The sequence below is a fragment of the Pinus tabuliformis genome, chromosome 5_2, assembly GCF_031772625.1.
Source record: "Pinus tabuliformis cultivar Carrire ecotype Pingquan chromosome 5_2, CPIR1, whole genome shotgun sequence".
NCBI lineage: Eukaryota > Viridiplantae > Streptophyta > Pinopsida > Pinales > Pinaceae > Pinus > Pinus tabuliformis.
Genome location: NC_142306.1, coordinates 188,943,955 through 188,953,831, shown reverse-complemented (window position 1 = coordinate 188,953,831; position 9,877 = coordinate 188,943,955). Strand labels below are relative to the sequence as shown.

General features: G+C 35.5%; 1 protein-coding gene across 1 annotated transcript; it reads left to right on the top strand.

Annotated features, from left to right (window-relative positions):
* Nucleotides 1–4,724: 4,724 nt before the first annotated feature.
* LOC149158198 (uncharacterized) lies at nt 4,725–9,649 on the top strand. The gene is made up of 4 exons (XM_089437718.1): nt 4,725–5,344; nt 8,197–8,328; nt 8,426–9,101; nt 9,254–9,649. Exons 1-4 carry the CDS (start codon nt 4,884–4,886, stop codon nt 9,311–9,313), a joined length of 1,329 nt encoding a protein of 442 aa, XP_089293844.1. The 5' UTR covers nt 4,725–4,883; the 3' UTR covers nt 9,314–9,649.
* The last annotated feature ends 228 nt before the right edge of the window (nt 9,650–9,877 follow it).

Genomic DNA, 9,877 nt, shown 5'->3' with positions numbered 1-9,877 from the left:
AAAAAACAAACAAACAAACAAATGATTATGTCTCTAACATTCTTCCCCTTAAGTCGAAGGAGTGTTTGTGAGTTTAAGCATCATTTTGAATTTTTTTAACTTTTCTCTTCCAAGTGCTTTATTGAAGACGTCTACAATTTTCTAATTTGCGGAACAATGTCTCAAATTAATAGTCTTGTCCTCTACATGATATCAAATTAGATGATACTTTATGTCAATGTGATTGTTTTGATTAAGGATTATGGGATTATTGGACAACTTGATTGTAGAAATATTCTCAAATAGAAGAGGAGTTGAATTCACCTTTTTATCCTACAAGTATTCAGGTATTTTCCTAAGTCACATAATCTCCTTTGTTGCTTTTGCAACGACCACATACCATGTCTTTGTTGTGGAAAATGTTGAACTTTCCTATTTGCATTATCTGTAGGAGATAGCTACTAATCCAACACATATGAGATAGCTTGAAGTCGACACTCCATTTTCATTGTCTTCGTCAAATTCTAAATCATAATGTGTTATATACCTAGGGGGGATAATATGGGGTACCAAGGGAGGTACCCAAGGTAATAATGTAATAATGGGATGGGCCATAGTAATAAATAAGGTGGTTAACCCATGTCATGGGACCACAAGTAGTTAATAATAATGTAATGGGCCCATGGTATTAGTTGATGGTATGAGGGAACCATGGTAATGATGCATGGTATTGTATGTATGAGGCCTATATAAAGGATAGAGACTCCACATGGATGAAGATGAAGAGAAGTATTATTGTATGAACATGCATATGGCTTGTGGAGTGTTCTCCTTCCTTAAGGAGTGAATGTATGGTGTTGCCCTACCTTAAGGGTTTGATCAATAAAGAATCATTTCATATTATTTCTGGGTTTATTTGCATTATCTTATACTTTTATATCAGATCTATAATATTCTGGGTTAGATCTACAACAAGTGGTATCAGAGCTCTTTCTTGGGCAAACCGTGGAGAATTTTTTTTTCATTTTTGCAGGGATTTTTTTTGGGTGGCGAATTTGCAGATCAGATCTGTATGTTTTGGTGCAAGATATGCAAAATCTAATTGCAGATCTGTATTCCTTGTGCAAAAATAGCTGATTTCAAAAAAAAAATCGGTCAAATCAGAGTCCGGATGAAGGAGATATCGCTGATTTAAAAATCAGTGGGGTTGCAGACAATTTTTAGGGCAGTGAGTTTGCGGCGCAGATCTAGAAGTCTTGGTGCAAGATCTGCAAGATCTAATTGTAGATCTGGAATCCTTGTGAAAAAACACCTAATTTCAAAAAAAAAATCAGTCGAATCGGAGTCCGGATGAGGGAGATATCGCTGATTTAAAATCAGCTCTTTTTGCAGAAATTTTGGGTGACGGCGGGAGAGTAGCAGCGCAGATCTGGAATTTCAAGTGCCTGGATCAAGATTTCTATCACAGGGGCAGATGCAGAATGGTTGTTCCATTTCCAGAAACAAGTTATAATAGAGATTCTAAGAAATATTGACAGATTTGTGGCCATTTCAAATTTTCGCCAAGTTAGTGAATCTTTCTCAAACCCTCTTCATGGAAAAGTTTACAGGAAGAGATGATGGCCCTACTATTGAAGAATTCATACAAAGAATAAAGTCCAAATATGGGATATGTTGGAAAACTACAGTATGGTTTAATTTGACAGAAGAGGCTGACAGATGGTATTCTTCACTTGACTACCAGCAGTTGATCAAACTTCCAGATGCAGAATTTGAAAAAGTCTTTTTGGACAAATGGTCTCGGGCTAGAAAAAAGGAGAATGAGACACATAAGGGTTTAATTGCTACGGGTGTCTCCTTATTGCAGGTTCATGGATTGATTCAGAAGGAGAAAATCGTTGTGTCTATAAATCCTAGTTGGAAGCAGAATCTTATAAGTGTTAATTTGGCAAAAAGATTGCAAGTACCAGCAAAACAAACTGAACATACACATGTGGATGATAAGGATGTTCAAATCTATAAGGATTTGAAGATTTCTATGGATAAATATGTGTTGCATGGTGATTTTTATGCTTCAGAGATGGATAATATGGATGTTGTTTTGGGATATCCTTGGATGGAATCCGTGGGTACTATTAATATTAATGTGCAGAAGAAATTCCTGAAGCTCTGGTATAAAAAGAAGAAAATTACAGTGCATGATATTTCCATTAAGACCCAAGCAGAGACTATGGAGGCCGAAGCACAAAGCTCTAATGACACTTACACATCAGATGATGAGCCAGTGATGATCGACAATCAAACACAAACAGAGGCAGAAGCAGAAAAGGTAACAGGTGCTGACACATCTGATGAGGGTTCAGTGGTTGAAGTCATATTGGAAAAGAAGACACCACAACAAGCATCACAGCAGGGTGAATTAAAGAAACAGACATCATGGGTTAAAACTTCAACATATCATCACCCACATCACCCCGCAAGACAACAACCAACAAGATGGCAACCAATTAGCCACAAGGACAACAACCCCCGTATGACGGATAGCGAGGAACGACGATCCACCTACTACACACAGCAGAGCTGCCACGGTCAACTTCCATCTCAAGCGAGCGAGGCACCAGCGAGATCGAGGGTTCATCTTTCTCTTGGATGGCTAGATGCACGTGCATGGTACCAGTGGACGACTCTTTTGAGTAGATCTTATTATTTATGTTCTTCCCATGTTTCGGGGACGAAACATGCTTAGGGGGGTGGAATGTTATATACCTAGGGGGGATAATATGGGGTACCAAGGGAGGTACCCAAGGTAATAATGTAATAATGGGATGTGCCATAGTAATAAATAAGGTGGTTAACCCATGTCATGGGACCACAAGTAGTTAATAATAATGTAATGGGCCCATGGTATTAGTTGATGGTATGAGGGAACCATGGTAATGATGCATGGTATTGTATGTATGAGGCCTATATAAAGGCTAGAGACTCCACATGGATGAAGATGAAGAGAAGTATTCTTGTATGAACAGGCATATGGCTTGTGGAGTGTTCTCCTTCCTTAAGGAGTGAATGTATGGTGTTGCCCTACCTTAAGGGTTTGATCAATAAAGAATCATTTCATATTATTTCTGGGTTTATTTGCATTGTCATGTATTTTCATATCAGATCTATATATTTCTGGGTTAGATCTACAACATAATTCTTAATGATGTGTAGTCATCCACCTTAGAATACTTGAATCCAAAGGCTCGAGTTCCCTTCAACTATCTTAGAACTCTTTTTTTAGTAAACAAATGTCCTTCTCAAGTTTTTTATGAACCTAGAAACGATCCCAATAATAAATGAAATAATCTAGTCTAGTGGTGGCAAGGTAGATAAGACTTTCACATAAGCTATTTGTACTTAATTGCATCCTCAAAAGCATTCCCCTCTTTTTATGCGAGCTTCAAATTTTGTTCCCTTAGAGTAGAGAGAGGCTTACAACAATCATTGCCAAACTTGTTTAATGATTCTTGAATGTGCTTCTTTTTGGAGATGAATATGTACTTTGGATGTTGAGTCACTTCAATACCTAAGTAGAAGTGAAGATGCCCTAAATCTATCATCTCAGAACCTATTATGACCCCAAGGGGGGCTTATATTGGGTCAAATGTATATGGTATGACCCGAAGGCGTGGGGGGAGAGGGGCCATATATGAGGTTAAATGTACATGTAATATGTAAATGTATATATAATAGGGCCGACCCAATGATGAAAGAGCATTATGGGAAATGTGTATAGTCATTATTAAGGACATGCGATTTGGATGCATGAATGTATTTGAGTATTTGGAGGGATTCCAAACTCACATCGGTGTACATGGTGCATTCTTCTGATTTTTATGTCTTTGGATCATAATAGTTGGTATCAAATGATACAGGGCCATGATTTTGCTGCTTCAAACCAATCATCTTAGCATTTTCACTATCACTCTTTTTTTCTAAGACATTTTGGATGGTCAAATTTTAATGATATTAAAAGGAGATTATGGGAAACCTCTTGTTAAAATTTCAAATTCAAGTTTGTTATAATTTCCAAGAGATATTATGATAAAATTAAGGTTTGTGATTGGTCATAAAATCAATTTCAAATGAATCATCTCAAAAATTTTATTATTTCAAATAAATCATCTCAGAAATTTTATTCTAATTTTTTTAAGATGTTTTAAACTACAATTTTTTTTTTTTTTTTAATATTTCATTATATATTTAGAAATACATCTTAACTTCTAATATTTATATGTGTGAATCCTAACAAAACATTTATTCAAGTCTTTATTTATGGATGCAATGTTATAGCTCTCATTGTTCCTTCTTATCGATAAATAATAAATGATATACATGCACTGCAAGATATAATACAAAATTTCTAACTTTCTTAACCAATAGAGTTGCATATCGAAATTAAAATGCTTAATAGTCAATTTTAACAAAATATTCAATTAGCTTTTTCATATTAGGGTTTGGTTCTTGTCTTACTCTATACCAAGATTTGATGAGTCCACGTACTTCGACATATATTCTACCCAACCCTGGTATTCCAATTCAAAGGTCGGAGTTTGGAACTTTGAACCCTTATCAAGACGTTGTCGCCGTTGGACCTTTGACCCAATTCCGAAGACCAGAGAACACCTCTCGTTACATACATACAGGTGTAAATGGGTAAGCAGAGTCCTCTGTGCCCTTTCATACTCATTTTCTATAATTTCTCCCTCTGCTTCATCGGATTCATCCCATCTGGACCTTCAAAAGCTTATTGTTTTTCAATCTCAATTGAATCCGAACATTTGTTTTCATTGTGACATTTTGTTTTACTGGTTTTTTCTGGGAACCCAACTGGGGATAAAGGGTTACAGACAGGTATTTGTATGGAAGGACGAGGGAAGATTGGTGACTGGGAAAAAATCCGAACTTCGGAATTGGTGCACTGTATTCTCAATGAAGTCTTTCATGGTTGCAAAGTAGCAAGAGATCTTCAAACCAGAATGAATTCCACATCCCCCTCCTCTGGTTCAAGGGAATTGATTGCCCAATCCTCTGCTGAAATAGTGACCACGTTCAGAAAAGTCATGCAATTGCTGGGGAGCTCCAGTTCCAGTTCCAGCCCGATGCTCGTAGAGAAGCCACACCAGTCTATTGGAGAGGAAGAGATCCTGCGCTCACCTGAGCCAATAAACATGAGAGGCAGCTTAAAACAATTCTCCTCTTCTACTGCTGTTCATGGTCATCTTGCTGCTGCTTTACCCATGCTCAAGTCCAGTGAGACTGCAGAAAGCTCCGAAAGGGAATCCTCCAGTACTAGAGAGCGAATTGAAACCTCAAAGCAAAAGTACACTGTCATTACCCTTTTCAGACTTCTCTAATTGCCACAAAACTATCGCCACTTTTGAATTTTTAGAGGCACCCAACTGCTAATTCATATTCCTAGGAGAGACGTATTCCCTGTTGTTGTCCTCTCTTTCTCCGAACCGAATTTTTTTTACCAGATAACATGAATTTCTCTATCCTGGCCAGACTTGGGCTAGACCTTTTGGTCTATCTTTCATATTTCCATATCAGTTGTCCTTCATATTTCCATATCAGTTGTCTGATTTAGATGACATATTGTTGGATAATGCTCCGAACATAACCTCTCTTTTCAGGAATAAGTCTGGTCAATCGGCATTCTAAATCTCCCCAAATATCTCAAAATCTGATTCCGGAGATAGGTCAATTGTTTGACCTTATTTCCAGATTCCGGAGAGGGGTCAATTGTTTGATTTTATTTCCAGTTAATTCTTTAACCTCGCTTCTGATACTGAGATTATTTTGGAAATTTACAATCTACCTAAATTCAGGAGTTTCAACCCCAGAAACATATATTCATTCTTATCTCAGAAAAAGTTAAGTTTCCTTCTCAATCTCTGCAAATGTAGACTATTTGTTTAATTTTCCAGCAAACTTCCCTTAGGGTATTAGAATGTTCTACATACCTCAAAATTTTCATCAATTTCGAATTTTGATCAAACTTATTTTCAATTTCTGCAAATGTAGACTATTTGTCTAATTTCCAGCAAACTTCCCTTAGGGTATTAGAATGCTACTATATACGTCAAAATTTTCATCAATTTGGAATTTTGATCAAACTTATTTTAAATAAGTCTAGTCTCAATCTCTGTTTATATAGATTATGAGAGTACTTTTTTAATAATATAGAAAGTGAAATTTTCTGCCCATATAGACTATAGACTCGATAATTTTCGATAACTTTTTAGTAGACTTTTTGGAAATAGTGAAATTTGATAATATAAAAAGTGAAAATTGTTATAAAGTTAGATTTTTTATTATACTTCAAATATTATATTTAAAGTTTATTTCAGATTGAATTGAAATTTTAAAGTATTTTTGAATAATATATTAAATTTAAAAGATTCTCATCTCTGTTTATATAAATTATGAAAGTAATTTTCTAATAAACTTGTCTGGGATAGTCAAGTTTGATAACATAGAAAGTGAAAGTTTCTGTCCATATAGATTATAGACTGGGTAGACTTTTTTGAAATAGTAAAATTTGATAATATAAAAGGTGAAAATTGTTTTTTTTTTCAGCAGGAAAAAAAGCACTATATTATATTGAGGCAATATATAGAAGATGTTCTGATGGATCTCATAGGAAGATCGCTTGTGCATTCAGCATGATATCAGTCGGAGACCTGAAGCAACAAAAACTTAATAGACACAATACAAGATGTTCTGATGGATCTCATAAGAAGATCGCTTGTGCATACAGCATGATATCAGTCAGAGACATGAAGCAACAAAACCTTAAGGACACAATACAGAAAGATGAGAGCCCTCCGAAATCAAGGACACAAAATCAGAATTAATCTCCACATATACTGCATTCATCGGATAGCAGGAAAAAGAGCTGAGATGGAAGACAGAACATATTTGGAGGAGATATTTGAATCCTCAAAGATTTTTAAGTTCCTCCACTTCCAGAGGCTCCATATAGTGAAGTTAGATTTTTTATTAAATTTTAAATATTATATTTAGAATTTATTTCAGATTGAATTGAAATTTTAAAGTATTTTTCAATAATATATTAAACTTAAATTATAATAGAATCTTGTTACATCTTTATCAAATTATTCATTAAAAAATATTTTTTTTAATGTAATATTAGTTTAACTCTATTTTGATAACTTCAAAAAATTATAAACTGCTGTAATTTACAGTATTTACATTAAAGAATAAATGAAATACAATCAGTATAAAATATCATTAATTAAATACATTATTCAACTTTTATAAATTCTCAGATTTCATAAGTATTTCTGATTTATCATTCATAGATTTTTATAATGTTGATATTTTATTAATATAAATAGTATATAAATATTACACGTATAATGTTTAAGCTCTAAGCTAACATAAAACAATGTATATATTTATCTAATATATATCATTATTGTGAAATAACACGGAATATATTGTATTTATATATAAAATCATATATATATATGGAGTAACATATTTTTAAAATTATAGTTAAATTAATTTGATGTATGAAATTTATTTGTTAAGGAAAAAAACATTCTAGTGTATTGAAAATTTGTTTTGTTAAATAATCTTGATCAAAATTAAACGAAATCTATTTATAACTTTTGTAGTTATCCCCATATGTAATATCCTTTCCTTTTCATCTATGTAGAGTGCTCTTAGTCCAGTGAAAGGAAGAACCCTAGATTGCAAAGCTTAGGTGCTGAGGTCTTAGTAATAATAAGATATTTATCCTTAGGTTTGCAAAGCAATCTGGCATGTTCCGAAAAATTTCCCAAGGAGTAACATTGTGCATAAAACAAATCCTTTTATTTGACAGTTTCGCAGTTTGTCTGAATGCTGAACGGTAATGTGACAGCTTGCAGTTGGATTGAATGCTGAACGGTATATTTTATGTTTTGGGGTGGTGAAGAATGTATTTTAAGCCTGTAATTTCTGAAAACCTCTCTGGACTACTTATGGCTTTTGTGGGGAGGCCTGATTTGTCATCATAGATTTGAGTGTTTTTAGATGCCTAGTATGGATGATACGGTGCTAAATGCTTCTCTTTCATGAGAAATTAAATTTATTGCTAAACTCATTACGACAGGTGGCGATTTTGTTTTTCTGATGTAATCGTTTTGTGTATCTAATTTGCAGGAAATCACTGCCCAAATGGACCATGAATGTAGATGCAATTAGCACAGATGCAGGGCATGATGTACCGCCAGACGATGGTCATACATGGCGAAAATATGGGCAGAAAGATATTCTAGGCTCTCGACATCCTCGGTATAAATCTTTTAACCTCATCCAATCAAGTTCCAGTTTTGAAAAAACTTCTCCGAAGCTTGCTCTTAAGGGCTGCAAATCTTCCTTGAATTTGCAGAAGCTATTACAGATGCACGCATAAGTATGGTATGGGTTGCAGGGCAATGAAGCGAGTACAGCGACATGATGATTCTCCACGCTTCCAAATAACGTATATAGGCTTTCACGTCTGCCAAATCAAGCCTCGTCTTCTAGAGCTTCAGAATTCTTATCGAAACTCTGAGATCGGCCCTATTACACACAGAATTCCCAGCAATTCTTTCGTCTTTGGTTCCGCCAGCAATTCTCAACCTGAAACTTCCACATTCCCTGATTTGTCATTTGCCCAAATAATTTCAAGGGCTTCAAGGCCTCTCGAAGACAATGACCTAAGAACTACAATGGTGTCATATCGGCCACCTGAGCTGTTTCCTATTAACCCTCACCAAGCAAACCCTACAATGGTATCCTGCAGGCCTCCGAGCCTACTGCAACCAAAGGACGAAATAGTTTTCACCCGTTTTCTCCCAACGGAGCCACAAGAGTTAGGGGAGCTTGGTATTGGAAATTTCTACCAGAGTTTCTGTTCTGCTGCTTCTGGACAAAGCGATCTTATGCAATTTATGGATTCAGGGGAAACGGGTAATACTGGTCATGAACAGTTACAGAGGCAAGCTTCAGAATCTGAGGTGATGTCAGTGCCCACTTGCCGAGCTGATTCTCCCTTAATTGATATGGATATCATGTTCCACGAGGTAACCCTACATGCCCTTTATCCAGAGATTTAACATGAACTTGTTTAAAAATTTCTACATTCTACAAGAAGCTAGCAACCCATCTGAATTTTTTTTTTTCTGCTAACGCTTTTGTTTCCTGCTCATGCTGGCTTTCAATGGTTAATTCACAGGATATTTCGGAGTTTCAACTGGGAGACAAGCATCTTCCATGGGACCTTGAGAAGCCATGATATCTGCTTCTTCTGAGACCAGCCAGACCATGTTCCCAGCCTCTTCAAGTTTTGGTTTCCTTGTGTAGAGTAAAAGTAGCGTTTATTCTTTTTCCATTCCAGCAATAGAAGCATTTGAGTGTAATGAGTTCAATTCTTTGCTCCTCTATTCTGATGGAATCATGGGGTAGCTTGCCCTTTGTATTTCTGTAGCGCAACTAAATGGAAGTTCTAACTCGTAGAAAGCACAGTAAAATCCAGATCCAAAGTTTGAGAACAAGGGATCTATTACAAACCATTTAACAAATCTATCAGATGCTACTAGACAACTTTCAATCCTCAACAATCCACCTTGTAAAGATGCTTGATTCAAGATTCAAGAACCCAGTGGTCACAACTGGTTCAAAAAGTGGGCATAATTGTGTCAAAATTCATTGGTTGCATTCAAATAAGCCATGGAAAACAAAATCATATCAATAACTTGACATAACACAGGAGTACAGTATTTTCCAGAAAAGGATTACAAGGAGTACAGTATTTTCCAGAAAAGGGTTACAAGATTGACTGCATAAATATTAAAACACA

What these genes read in the sequence shown, in the direction of transcription:
- LOC149158198 (XM_089437718.1), top strand. Translation starts at nt 4,884, where the DNA reads ATGGAAGGACGAGGGAAGATTGGTGACTGGGAAAAAATCCGAACTTCG. An exon ending in CTAGGCTCTCGACATCCTCG is followed by an intron (nt 8,329 to 8,425) that starts GTATAAATCTTT and finishes TTGAATTTGCAG; the next exon opens with AAGCTATTACAGATGCACGC. An exon ending in TGGATATCATGTTCCACGAG is followed by an intron (nt 9,102 to 9,253) that starts GTAACCCTACAT and finishes GTTAATTCACAG; the next exon opens with GATATTTCGGAGTTTCAACT.